Source organism: Protomyctophum parallelum (assembly GCF_964188405.1).
Source record: "Protomyctophum parallelum genome assembly, chromosome: 14".
NCBI classification, from domain to species: Eukaryota; Metazoa; Chordata; class Actinopteri; order Myctophiformes; family Myctophidae; genus Protomyctophum; species Protomyctophum parallelum.
Genome location: NC_139709.1, coordinates 34,927,684 through 34,941,743, shown reverse-complemented (window position 1 = coordinate 34,941,743; position 14,060 = coordinate 34,927,684). Strand labels below are relative to the sequence as shown.

At 42.9% G+C, this 14,060-nt stretch overlaps 1 protein-coding gene across 1 annotated transcript in view; it reads right to left on the bottom strand.

Annotated features, from left to right (window-relative positions):
* The window catches only part of LOC310871277 (voltage-dependent R-type calcium channel subunit alpha-1E-like), a gene marked incomplete at its 3' end in the record, with an annotated part of 83,376 nt that overhangs the window by 41,471 nt on the left and 27,845 nt on the right, over positions 1-14,060 (bottom strand). Inside the window, exons 5-9 of the mRNA XM_083782763.1 lie at positions 9,387-9,490; positions 8,443-8,601; positions 2,256-2,446; positions 1,372-1,475; positions 929-1,044 (exon numbers count right to left, since the gene is read on the bottom strand). Coding sequence (XP_083638889.1) covers positions 929-1,044; positions 1,372-1,475; positions 2,256-2,446; positions 8,443-8,601; positions 9,387-9,490 — 674 coding nt within the window. The remainder of the gene's footprint in view (positions 1-928; positions 1,045-1,371; positions 1,476-2,255; positions 2,447-8,442; positions 8,602-9,386; positions 9,491-14,060) is intronic.

The window sequence follows — 14,060 nt, the reverse complement described above, 5'->3', positions numbered from 1 at the left end:
AGGAGGCGCCGCCAATTGCCGACGACAAACCAGTGTTTCTCGCCTGCCCAAACCCCTAACCCTAACCTCACGGGGACGCCACGGCTGATTTCTAACCAGCAATGCATGTCAGGAGCTACGGGTGAGTTTTAACCAGTGACTGACACCCTATACCCCAAACCCTAACCTTACAGGGAAGACACTGGGGATTTTTAACCGGCAACGCGTGTTTTGGCAGTCGTGGCGTCGGCCGCCGAACAGACCGACACTGCCGCGGAACGGAGCGGCGGTCAAGTATCATAATCCCCCCCCACCCTCCCCCCGGCAGCGCCACAGCTGTTATCAGCAGTTGCTGCGTCTGGACCGGCGGCCACCGACAGTGCCACTCGCTCCTTCTGCTCATGACTGCCCCTGCTATAGGTGACGTTGACCTACAGTATACAGTACAGGTACAGCGCTTGAAGGATAACGTTTTTGCCGTGCTAGTCAGTTAGCCAATATAGCCTCGGAAACCCAGGCGTTTTTATTTCCAGGGATTGAGGGGAAAAAAGGCTGGGACCGAGTCCACTTCAATTCGGCATACAGTAGCGCTCTCTCTGCTGATTTCTGATCATCTGCACCTTTGTTAAATTGACGCGCACACACGTACACACACACGTACACACACACACACACACACACACACACACACACACACACACACACACACACACACACACACACACACACACACACACACACACACACACACACACACACACACACACACTCCTCTCTCTCTCTCTCTGTCCCTCTAATTAATTAGTCTCATGTCCTGCAGCTGTGTCTAGTTTCTCCCGGCAGGATGAGCTGCCTATAATTATGCCATATAGAAAGCATAGGTGAGTTCCAGTCTAGTTATCCAATGAGCACCATGTGTACAGTAATGATCTATTATGCTGTCCAGTACCTGCTCTGTCTATCCAGGCCCGGTAGCCATTAAGTTCTCTTTCCACTTGCTGCTGGCGTCTCAACTTCATGAATGCGCGTCGGTTCTCCACTCTCTCCCTTTCCTTGGCAAATTCCCTGCAGAGATGCATGAGAGCGGGGTGAAATGACAGCCTCTCTCTGCTCGAGAGCGGTGCAAAATACACGTATGATGTGTAGTTATATGACATTCAAGCTGCACTGATATTAACACAGACACACATGTTCACAAATACACACCCGTGCACAGATAAACGTCCACACGTACACAAACAAGAGATTTCACATGCACATGAACAAGTGCACGCGCACGCGCACGCGCACGCGCACACACACACACACACACACACACACACACACACACACACACACACACAGAGTGTGAAACAGACGACACTGTGTCTGCCATGCTGTGATTATGCTCACCCTGAGAGCACTCCCAACACCAGGTTCAAGACAAAGAATGAGCCAATAATTATGAGAGGAATGAAATAGATCCAGTTCCACGTGGGACCCAAGGCATCATTGGTCTAAAAAGTAATAGAATGACATGAATATATAAAGCCTATTCAATTCAGACTACAGCAAAAGCAGCTTGGGAACAACAACAACAACAATCCTAGTACAACATGGATATTATTATGATTATTATAATAATGATTATTATTAGTTAACCTATTTTGGGCGGGAACCCCTCTTGGTGTTTTAAGCATTATGTTATACTTTAGCTATTGAAAAAGAGCAGATCTACAAGCTCACAAGCTACGAGCTTGTATGTAGGTCTGCTATTTTTGAAAAATCGTGAAAATGTAGTGCAAATCTTTGAATATATATTCTTTCAGAGCGAACGTTTTTAACTCATATCTTTGCTTCTGGGGGGGTCCCTGGAACAACATATTTTCAGACGGGGGTCGGTGGCCAATTACATATAATCTTGGGTGACTGTGGCTCAGGAGGTAGAGCAGGTCGTCCAATGATCCATGGGTCGGCAGTTCGAATCCCGGGTCCTCCTGTCTACATGTCGAAGTGTCCTTGGGCAAGACACTGAACCCCAAATTGCTCCCGATGTGCTGGTTGGTACCATGCATGGCTTCCGCCGCAATCGGTGTATGAATGGGTGAATGTAATGCACAATCTATGAAAAGCGCCTTGGATAAAGGCGCTATATAAATGCACCATTTACCATTTATCTTGGGGGTCCTTGACATGAAAATGTTTGAGAACGACTGACATAGAAACATGAGGTTTCTATGTCAGTTTAGGATTTAGAAGGTCGCCGAATGTGTATAATCTCACATGAATGAACTCACATTGTAGAGAACGGCAGTCCATCCCTCCATGGTTATGCACTGGAAGACCGTGAGCACGGCGAACAGGATGTTGTCGAACTGGGTGATGCCGTCGTTGGGGCCGATCCAGGTGTCGTTGCAGTCGTACTTCTCCGGACACCTCCTCACCCCGCACGCAAACTCCACCTCCGACGAGTCTACGCTCTCGTTTTCTACTCGAGGACAACACAGATGGTTGTTAGAAATGTGTATTTCGTGTATATGTGTATATAGATATATGTATTTAATTTTGACTGTTTTTCCGACTGTCCTTGGGATTGTGGGTGGGGGGTGGGTGGGATAGGGGATTGAGTTTAATTTTTTATTTTCATATTTTGTGTATGTACTTGCCCCTGGGTTTGTCACAAAAACTTAAATAAAAAGATTTTGAAAAGAAAGAAATGTTGCAAAAAACTAAATGTTTATAGATAACTGATTAATTTCCATGTTCCAGCCATTCAGTTGCAAAAATATATATATTTTTATAATCTGGTGACCCCCCCAAAATAATTCCGGGACCCCCTGAGGTGTCGCGACCCCCGGGTTGAGAACCCCTACTGTATGGTCATCAAATTAATATATTTTATATTCTGGCTGACCTTACATTAATTGGTTTGTTTCTTATTCAGTATCCATAACGATAATAAGTAACTGTATATCGAAATGTAAACAGCAAATATGGTATCGTTTGACTTTGTATCGTATCGTTTTGAAATAGAGATAATCGGTATCGAATGGTTTTGCAATGTAAATAATCAATTTGATCAATGAAAAGAAGTATTTTTGCATTGTATTTAGCAATTTTAAGAAGAAAAAATAAAAAGATGGATTTAATTACCTTTCCATTCCATATAGCTACAATTGATCGATACATTGTGTATTCTCAGTGTTCGTATCAAGGCGCGGGTTTGTTCATAATGTGTTCGAATACAATGTCCATCTATTTGCCAGAGAATCCCTTAAACAAACCTGCACTATCCACACAAGTTTCACACATATTTAATGTATTTGCTAAATAGTTACTGTATTGATTTCAAATCATTGAATCGTATCGCGTATCGCCATAATGAACCAATATGGTGCATGTATCGTATCGTCAACCATGTAACTTGATACGTATCGTATCGCTGTTAAAATGTATCGTTACACGGTATAACACCCCTTCTTACACCCCTAATAATTAGTTGTCGTCCCTGCACATTTGCACATAATGTGAAATACAGGGAGAAGGTAGGGGCTCAATGTTTTGTTCAGGTACACTTCGACACATAGATTGGCCTCTCTGTACCCATTCAGTGGGTGTTCCAAGGTTCCAAGGTTGCTCATCCAACAATATTTTCAATAAATAAGAGGTTGCGCATCAACAATGTTTTTTTCTCAGTACAAAATCCAGTATACAGATAAAAGAAATAGGAATAGAAAAAATCCTCAAAATGTAGCTGTGAGATGGAGGGTGACTGATTTAAGCAGTCACACCTGGCCTGAGTCAAACTAGAACTGGATTCAGAGCTGGGTGTGGCTGCGCACCTGTTGTGCATGGACTTGATCAAGGCACAACAGGATAAATCAGTCATCTCCACAAACACTCAAGCGATAGCCTCTGTCCGTACAGTGGGGAGATCGCCTCTCCTGTGTAATGTGATATTATTGTGTATAATTCCCTGCACATGAAGGAATAAAAAGACAAACTCAAGGAAGCTGCCCTGTGTTGTGTCCTTCCTTGCCCTGGGTAGTGACTACTCTGTCACAGTAGCACACCCCAAATTTCAAATCAACAGAGGACAAATTATAGTCACATTTCCACACCGTTAGTGAGCAGAAACCTCATCTTTGCTACTTTAGATAAACCTCATACTGAAGGCACGGCGTCTCATTTTTACAACATTCTACTAAATTGAAATAGTACCATTGTCAAATTAATGATGCATATATTGCACTTCTCTCCCAATTACATAAAATATTAAAATACTCTTCACCCCTCTGTGGGAGTCAAAAGATTAAGGAACTCTGTCTCACTCATTTTTATAACGTCATTGTCGTGTTATATATGGATGTGCGAAGATGTGTTATTCAGAATTAGTGGTAAAATATAGAATAGGTCAAAATGATTGATCAGCTGTTCCTCACTGATAACTGCAAGGGACTGAAATGGGTCTCTCTGGCACATTCCATGGATGCAGCCACTCTGGTAGGGGGTTGCTTATCTGATCTGATGTGAGAAGGATGTTTATGACTTCCACAGGCAGGCAGAAACTAAGGTGCTATTTACACGAGGATGGTGTTCATATAAAACGTCAAAATAAAGTATCGTTTGCTGCTGTCATTTAGACGAGAACCGTGTTCTCAGGAGGTGAAAACGCAACGAAGTGAATCCGCCTCCCAGAGTGGAAATCTTTGAGAACGCCGTTTCCTATGGTCTCCATATAAACAGGCAAAACGGTGAATCCGCAAAACTTATGACATCATGGCTCACGTTGGCTCACAGTGCATATGTTTATTACATTGATGCAGAGCAATATCATTATGATATAATGGAGTTCCTGAACAAGCCTCCCTCCTCGCCTACAAAGTGATGCTCATCAGCGATGTTGAATGTAAAACCATGATGTAAATAAAAAGCCTTGTGATAGACGGCAGCCGCGGCAGCAGCGTTTAATTAATAAATATATATCATCCCGTGGCGCGCCCAGAGCAGTGTTGCGCCGCTTGCGTCTTCTTCTTGTACGTGGGTGACCTGTCTATTTGGCAGCCCGTTATCGCCACCTAGCGACAGTATAGCATAATAGCACATTATATCATAACGTGTGCGTTCTTGTGTAAAGGGTAAGAAAAAATGAGAACGCAACGGGACTTTGACGTGTTATATGGAGATGGTCGCCGTCTAAAAGAGGCCTAAGTCACTGATTACAGGACATGTCTGTATAGGCTAATAGGAGCCATAACCTGGTTCTTTCTTTGATAATGTGTCCTAAGTAACCTATTATATACTGGGTTGGTAAAAGCCCAGATAAATATATGTAAAGGTTTAAACAGTTAATCTAGACAGTTGATCTAGATAAGCAGCAGCTCACATGACAGGAAGTGATGGGGGCTGTTGCAGAGGCTGTCTCAGTCAGTACACAGGCCATAAAGGTCTGTGCTTTCTCATTGGCTGAGACAGCTGTCCCTGTCGATCTGATTGGTTGCAGAAGCAACCCACTGCTTTAGATAGACTGTTTGGTCCAGGGTTGAATTTAGATTCACCAGACCACCGTGACAGAAGCAGCAGATGGCCAGCGGTAATTATAATGATATGATTTGTGCATTATTCATAACTATGTTTTAATGTGTAATATGATAATTAGATTGTAACCAAGTGTTTATTGTGTTTCTTTTCTCCAATCAAATAATCTTGATACGGCAGATTTAAAACCACACACACACACACACACACACACACACACACACACATACACACACACATACTTGCCACATAGTTACAAGTGGCCACATACCTGCCACATACCTGGTTAGTGGGTGGAACACCACACAAACGTGGAGCCACACACACATTACAAAGTGGGCATAGTGGAACCACACAAAGTGGAATACTGCTTATGTTTCAATATAACTACACTTCTCCAAATGAGAGCAGGGTTAGGTATTAGACTTTAAGGGCATGCTAAGCACAAATCCAGGGTACTAGTATCAGTCTGCGTGGGGAAGTTTGAACAAACATGTGAATGTTGATATATGTGTTTTATGTTTAAGAATGAACTAATAAAAACCCTATAAAAAGCATGTTTGATTCGTAAAATAAGGAAGTTATTGAAGCATTAAACAAATCAATTGTGCGTGTTAAACCTAGCTAAATCTAGCTAAATCCCGGCAAATCTCACCGAAAACCATACGTTTCTCCTGCCCCCTCTAACCGTGCTATTAGCCCCAAAATTGCTGCTATATAATTATTAATTCTATAAATCTGAGAATGACATGTGGCTGAAGGAATTATAGGAAATGCATTACATGTAGAAAAACTCTGATTCACTATGTCAAAGAGGGACTCGGAAACGTGGGCAACCTCTCTGACATTAGTCTGATTAACAAATGAAAGAGAATGGTCGAATGTCTTACGATTGTTTTGTTTTTCCCCATGTGCATTTGTTGTCTGTGTTGGTTCTGTTGTATTTTATACTGCTTTTAAACATGTATAAACAGAACACCTTTTTTATGTCATTATAGTGGGCGATAGCAGCCAGTAAATACTGTGGTGTGGCTTGTGTGATTACAGAGCAGTTGTTGACTAATTAAGAGGTAGCTAAAGTAGCCAGCGGGGAGCATCAACTTTAATAATACCTGTTGGCAGGCTGCTAGATATAGCCTGATCAATGAATGCTTCAGTTCCTGAGACAAAGACATCCACAACGCTCTGCGAATTGAGTTAACCCTGACATGCAGTAACCAGTCATGAAAATGAATAACAGAAAACAACAAAGATAGCACAACATTGAGCTATAATGTTTCTAAACCACTCAAATCAGAGACATGCCCAAATAAGGTGCACCGTAGATAACTCCTGTAGATGGCGAGTGGCGCGCTACAAGCTTGTAGGTCTGCTATTTTTGAAAAACGACTGACATAGAAACATAGCTTTTTCAGAAAACTGTCAGGATGTAGAAGATATTTTTAGAATGGGTCAAAATGTGTTAACAGGAGCTCTCAAACTAACTGAAACATGTAACACACAAAAATTACCCAACAAGGACTGACTGGGGAACAAGACTCTTACACGAGGGATGATTACAAACGAGATATAGCCTACAGCTGCCGCGGACAGGGACACAAAATAAGAGAACTACAGAAAGGGAAGATAATGCACACAGAAGACCTAGACAAGACAATGAATGATGCACAAAGTGACACAGAAGTCTCAGTCATACTCATAACACACATGGCATGTTCTTAAGACTCTCAAGTCAGTCAATAGAGACTGAGGATAATCTCCTTGCTTTCGCTGCTAAAACTGGGTGGAGACACTATTAGAGAAACTACATTGCAGAACCAATCCAAAATCATTAGGATGATCCTTCATATTGGGGCCGGTAACAAGATTTGTTTTAAAAGCAGTGAGTATACACAAAGATTTGTTCTCACCACTGTTCTAGCAACTGTAGCTTGCATTTAGAAGTCTGGTTAGGCCTACTGTAATAATGGGTAAGTGGAGGTCTCCAATCGTCTGACTACCTCCCCAAATTTGTTGTGAAATCCCAGCAGGATTGTTTGCCTGGGCAGCTCCTCGTTGACAGTAATGCTCATCTATCTATTAAAATGTTTTCTCATTATCTTGTGAATAAACACGGCGTATAAGATACATTCATTGTTGACATTAGTAACCAACCAGCTAATTCCCCATGTGATTTATACAGCTTTTCCCAGCAAGCACGGTCAGGACCTGGACGAATTCGTGACGTGACGACATCTCTATTGGGGCCAGATGAAGTCAAACCAAGATCAGATCTGGCCCAGAATATCACCTGATTTCAAACAACATAAATTCTGCCCACTAAAGGCCTATTCATAGTCTGGATTTTCGGTGGTGAGGTGACCACCGGTCCGGTGGTGAGGTGACCACCGGAGCTGAAATAACGTGGAGCGGTGGTTTGCTCTTCACCGCGGCTTGTGGCGTCATGTTGTAGTTCGGTGGTCACCTAACCACCGAAAATCCAGACTATGTATGAGCCTTAAGACGGACGTCCCTGGATGAATCAGAGAGAGTCCGATCGAGGCCAGATCAACTCAAGTCATATCATAACTACTCAGATCTGGCCCCGAATAAGCGGTATTCTTTTCAACTGGTGAAGACGTCCTGGAAATGACGTTGTAAAGATCATCCCATCGTCTGCCATATCTGCCCTAGTCCTGAATGTCCTCCTGTCCACATGTCGAAGTGTCCCTGGGCAAGACACTGAACCCCACCTTGCCTCCAATGAGTCGGTCGGTGTGAGCTTGCCACCATTGGTGTGGGAAGTGAGGACACTGATGTCGAATGTTCGCCGCTTCACCTCCCAATGTATGAATAAATGAACCATTGTAAAGTGCTTTGAGCACTTGGAAAAGCGCTATAAAAATTTGGCTTGCTGGGTTAATTCAAAACTCTTCAATGAATGTTGGCAGTGTGTAAGGATGTTACCATGGATGCTATCTGACGGCAGGCAGGTGTGATGAAGCTTTCCGCTGTAGAACTCCAGACCGATGATGGCAAACATGAGGATGGCGAAGAACAGGAGCAGGCCAATCTGGAGCAGGGGGATCATGGCCTTCATAATGGACTTCAGCACTATCTGCAAGCCTGGAGTATAGACACACACACACACACACACACACACACACACACACACACACACACACACACACACAAAGCAAAGAGCGTCAGAATTATGAACCGCAAGCTAAGAACTGTCCTGGGCTGATATAAAGCGTTGTGTCTTTTTTTCTTTTGCCTCAAATGATTGTACTGGATGAATTCATTCTCTAAATGATTATAGACCTGCTGTATACAATAGAACAGTGGCTCTCAAAGTGCAGGTGCAGTGTTGTTTTTGGCAGCAAATTTCTATTTTAGTTTTAGATATGGACTCTTGAATAGTTTTCATTTAGTTTTAGTCACATTTTAGTCACCTGGAATGTTTTAGTGTTAGTCTAGTTTTAGTCGACTAAATGTCATAAGATTTTAGTCGACTAAATCTACAGTTGAACTTGTAGATCTGCTATTTTCAGCATGCAACCAAGTGTAAAATGACGTATACTGGATCTCTTGTCCACTAGTCCTAGCATTTTAGTCTAGTTTTTAGCTGTTGACGAAATTGTTAATCACATCATAGCTTAGTTTTCATTTAGTTTCCATTTAGTTTTCGTCAGTGGAAAAAGGTAGTCGGCGAATATTCTTCGTCTTAGTTTTAGTCGACAAAAACAACACTGGTCCAGGGTCCCTCACGGCTCCTTGACGGGGTTCCAAATGAACCCTTGCGGGTCTGTAACTTTGTCTCTCTGAGTTATTTGAAATGAAAAGGTTTGAGAACCACTGTAATAGACAATAGTTACATCAGATAGAGGAGAGAGAGCAGCATGACTCACTGGGGATTCCGGAGACCAGTTTAAGAGGTCTGAGGACCCTCACTGCCCTCAGGGTCCGCAGGTCCACTGGGATGTTCATGTGAGCACCGGCAGTGGCCAGAATCCTGAAGGATAGCAGACCACGTGCACACACACACACACACACACACACAGACACACACAGAAGCATACACACACCCACACATTTCCATCCAAACATTTCACTGTACAGTGGGGAGAGAGACTGTCAACCTCTCTTTTTACAGCGTGACTCCTATGGGCCGACATCATACCAGTGGCCACCATGAAGACCAACACAACAGTGTTCAACACACTGACTTGAGCATGGAGGCAGTTCATGATGCATAAAGGACACCAGTGCCCATAATTATGGGCCAATGATGTCATCAAACTAAGGATGAACCGATATATCAGTATCGGACGATATTTGCCATTGTCGGTCAATGTCGGTATCTGCAAATTAAGGTAAACGATGACAAACTAGATAAAGTGCCCCCCGGGGCACAGGTCTCAGGGCAGGTCAGGTTTTGGCCTCCTGGTGGCGCTATAATAGGCCAATGGGAAAAGGGTGCCATTTCTTCTTACGCCTTGGATGGCAATTGGATGATTTGAGGCATTTTGTTCCAAAAATGGGTTTGGCAAAAGTCCACCTGTTGGGTGGCGCTATAACAGGCCAATGTGAAAAGGATGGGATATATTCCTCAGCCTAGTAGGAAAGTCTGTGAAAGATTTCACGTCAATTACACGCTGCGTTCATGAGGCTTTTTGTTCAAAACGGGCCAATCCTGCAAACTTTGAAAGCCAATGTTAGCCAATTAGGATGGAATATGAAATCCGTCTTGAACACATGACTATAGAGATAGTGTGTAACGATTTGTGGGATTTTTCTGGAGGAGTAATATAAAAAGAATGTGTTTTTCAAAAGTCGGCCTCCTGGTGGCGCTCTAACAGGCCGTTCTGGAAAACTTGGAAAACGTTGTTTTCTCATCTAAAAGACCATCCCTGCATCCCGGGACTCATTACATTGAAAACCTATTTACATCACTGCATATCTTATGTCATCTGTAGCCTACCAAGTTGTAGATTCTAGTAATTTCTTACTATGATGATTTTTTTTGTTTCTGCACAAAAAGCGGGTAATAATAATAATAACACCAAAAACCAAATAAACAAATATCTCTATCAGCATCGGCTATCGGCTACGTTGTTATTTTAAACATGGCCAAGAATGTCCATATGGGTGCATCCCTATATCAAACCCATTGGCCTAGACCCGTAAGAAGGGCAGTGTGTGCTGGGTGAGCGGACTCCATTGAAAGGAGTGGGCAGGGATAATCTAGTCTAGCTCAATGCTGGCCACATGATGATGCTCATAGAAGCCATCCTGTTATGTCTTGTTCATTTATGTCCCATTACAATTTTTCTTTAAATGCTTGAATGTCTGTGGCAAATGTTTGATTAAAGGGAGAGAAAAGGAAACCTCTTTTTTTTTTAATGTTTGGTATTCTGTTCATGTAATGTGGCATGAAAGCACTAACTGCACTAATAAGACCCAATTATTGAAATCCCCAAAATAGAATAGACTTGGACCATGCTGCACAGTCAGTGGCGTTTCTCTTTTTTTGTTTTCACCCAGTGTCAATTATCTACTGTAATCCTGGGCTCTACACTCCCTCCGCCAACCTGGGGAAGAGCAACGGAATGACCTCGTGCTTCCTTTCAATGCATGAGTGTCCAAGCCGCTTCTTTTCACCTGACGGGGTGAGTTTCCCTGGTTGGACGTAGAGTGTGGAAGGAACACATTATTCCAACCAGTTCCTTTCCAACCAGTTCCTTTCCCCTCCATCAGGCGCCCTGGCTGGCCAGGGGGAAGCAGATATTACTGCATGTTTTTTGTGAAGGTAGGAGAACATGCAAACTCCACACAGAAAGGCCTTTTCGCCAACCCCGCCTCGGGTATGGGCACTGGTGACGCGGAGGAGTGAACACGCCCCCAGCGTCCCCAGCGGGAATCGAACCCAGGACCTTCTAGCTGTGAGGCGACAGCACTATACCGACTGTGCCACCGTGCCCCGTCAGTGGCGTTTCTGGCCATCCCGGCACCCCAGCTCTGCACAGTTTTAGAGAATAGATGTGCAGTGGTGTTTCTATAGGCATAGAATAGTCGGTGGTAGGCAAAAAAACAACAATAGCATCCAGCACAGCAGGTTTGGAAGGTGGGTGAGCGCACTGCCAGTCTGTAGCCAATGAAAAGTTCAAAGCAATCAAAGGGCACTTTAGGAAGAGAAAAGACGGTGATGACCCCTGACAAGTCCATCATGAAGGGTGCTTGCTTGGTGTAAGGAACTTCCCTTCACACAATTGTATACAAAAAAGTCACAGAGAAAGCATGCAATTCCACTCCACAGGAGCAAGTCGGTCAGTTAGGGCAAGAGGTTACGGAATGTACTTCCGCGCTGATGGGTGATGTTGGTCTTAAAATTAGGTATGGTCTGGCACAATGCTATCTTAGGCACAGTTAAAAAAAAAAGTTAAAAAGATATATTTTGATTTAGATATTTTCGCACTATTTAGAAAGTGCATTATTGTGAGTTCAAACGCACGCACAATTATAATCAAAATCCATTCAACATGGTAGATGACATTTCTGAAAGACTCAGCATTGAGGTTGAAAAAATTATGAATGATCTGGGCCATATCAGGCATACACTACATGATTGCATAGGAGTCCATTGCCATCAGCCATATCACCATGCTGGGAGCTAGCATAATAAATGTAAATAGTTTTTGTGCTCAGAAACACCAGACAAACTACAGGTAACACACATTTTAACTACCACAAGTGAAGGTGGACAGTTGTACCCCTCTACTCAACTGCGCCCCATGTCTTGCACCATTGTCCGTAGTGTCCTTTTGCACATTTGGTTAGCATTTTAATTGTTGTAGTTTGTACGGATGGTATAGTGTTATGAAAATGCACTTAAAAGAGTTTGGGGGGATGAGGAAAAGCATCCAAGGGAAGCGATTGAGGAAAAACTGCAACAATTAGGGCGGCAGCTCATTCATGTTAAAAAAGCTGCATCTACATTTACACTGATGTAAAACACAGCAGCGACAAGACAAGAACACATAGCAGACAAGGGCAACCCAGTAAAAACTAACAGTCACACAGGTTTGGAGATGATTATTTGTGTACACTAAACAAAATAGCTGAAAGATAAACTGATCATGTCTGCTCTGTAGCACAGCATACTGCTGGTCCGGAGCGCGAGTGAGTGGGTGAGCAAGAGAGTGAGAAACTTATGTAATTAGCTAAACAGACTCTTAGTTTTAACAGAGATAAAGGAAAACAAATCCACATGCACCTAGCAGCCTTCTGTACTCACATCTGCCCACTCACTCACTGATATCTCTCCACCTACACACAGACATCGAAAAACAACATTCAACCAAGAAGGGAGGAATCAACACACAGTGAAATCCTTGAGTTTCAATGTAACCACTTAAACCCTGTGTACTTTGTCGATTCTATAGACCCCTAACTGGTCTATACTTGGCCCCCTCCTTTTTTGTCCATCTAGACCAAATCTCTTCCCCCGAAAGTTGCCAATCTACGCAACATGTTGTGAGCTTGTAGATCTGCTATTTTTTGCCAAATGTATTATGATGGCCTGTCCAGCATATGAACGCTAGGGTTCAAGTTGTTAACACTCTGGATTTTACTGCACATCTTTTCAGCCTGCATAAAGAAGTCAGATATGATGTGAAAAATAAAACTACAAGCACACCTTCATTGGTAAGAAAAGGTGTTAAACCTTTATTGTTACAGTTTTTCCTCAATCGCTTAATTGGATGCATTTCTGAAATTCTTGAAGATAGTGCCTCAAAACCCCATACCATTATATTGGCAAATACACAACATAGTGTGGATGCAATTTTCATTCCACTTTGATATTCTAGTCAAAACAGATTGCTTTTTTCCCCTCAATTGACTATATACGTATGTACTGTACATTATCCATTTGCATAGACACAGTTGTTCATTGGGTAATTCAATGCAGATGTAGTGGTTTAGACCAGCGCTGGGATGGAACCCCGGTGTCCCACTCATACTGTAGATATATATATTTTTAAATAGATGCCTCATTGGCCGCTGCAGAGTCTCCAGCGTAAGGTGGAAGTCAAGCGGAAGTGCTGAAGGCACGCTGCTGCCACTCAAATGACTACTGGCCAATCACACTACAGCACGTCTTTCGGTGGAAAAAAGCGAGGGCGAGATGGATTATATGGCCGACGGGCGTTCCCGATACCAACTTGAATTGACTGTACTGTTTATCCGCAACAGGGGTCGACGAATGAAACCACTATTAGATACGTCAGTATGAAACCCCAAAATCCTTCCCTGCATACCGGGACTCATTACATTGAAAACCTAACCTATACATCACTGCATACCTATTATGTATCTAATATTTGAGTCTGTGCAAACAGACCACTAGGGGGGCGCGCCCAACGCGTTTGCGCAGCTTTTTGAAAACCTTATACCCATACCTAACAGGCTTACACCACACCAAAATTAAAAAACTAGTCACCAAAAGTTAAATCTCTACAAGTCTGCTCTCAGCTATATCACCAAAACTCATACTGTTTTATTTATTTTAATAAAAAATGTTA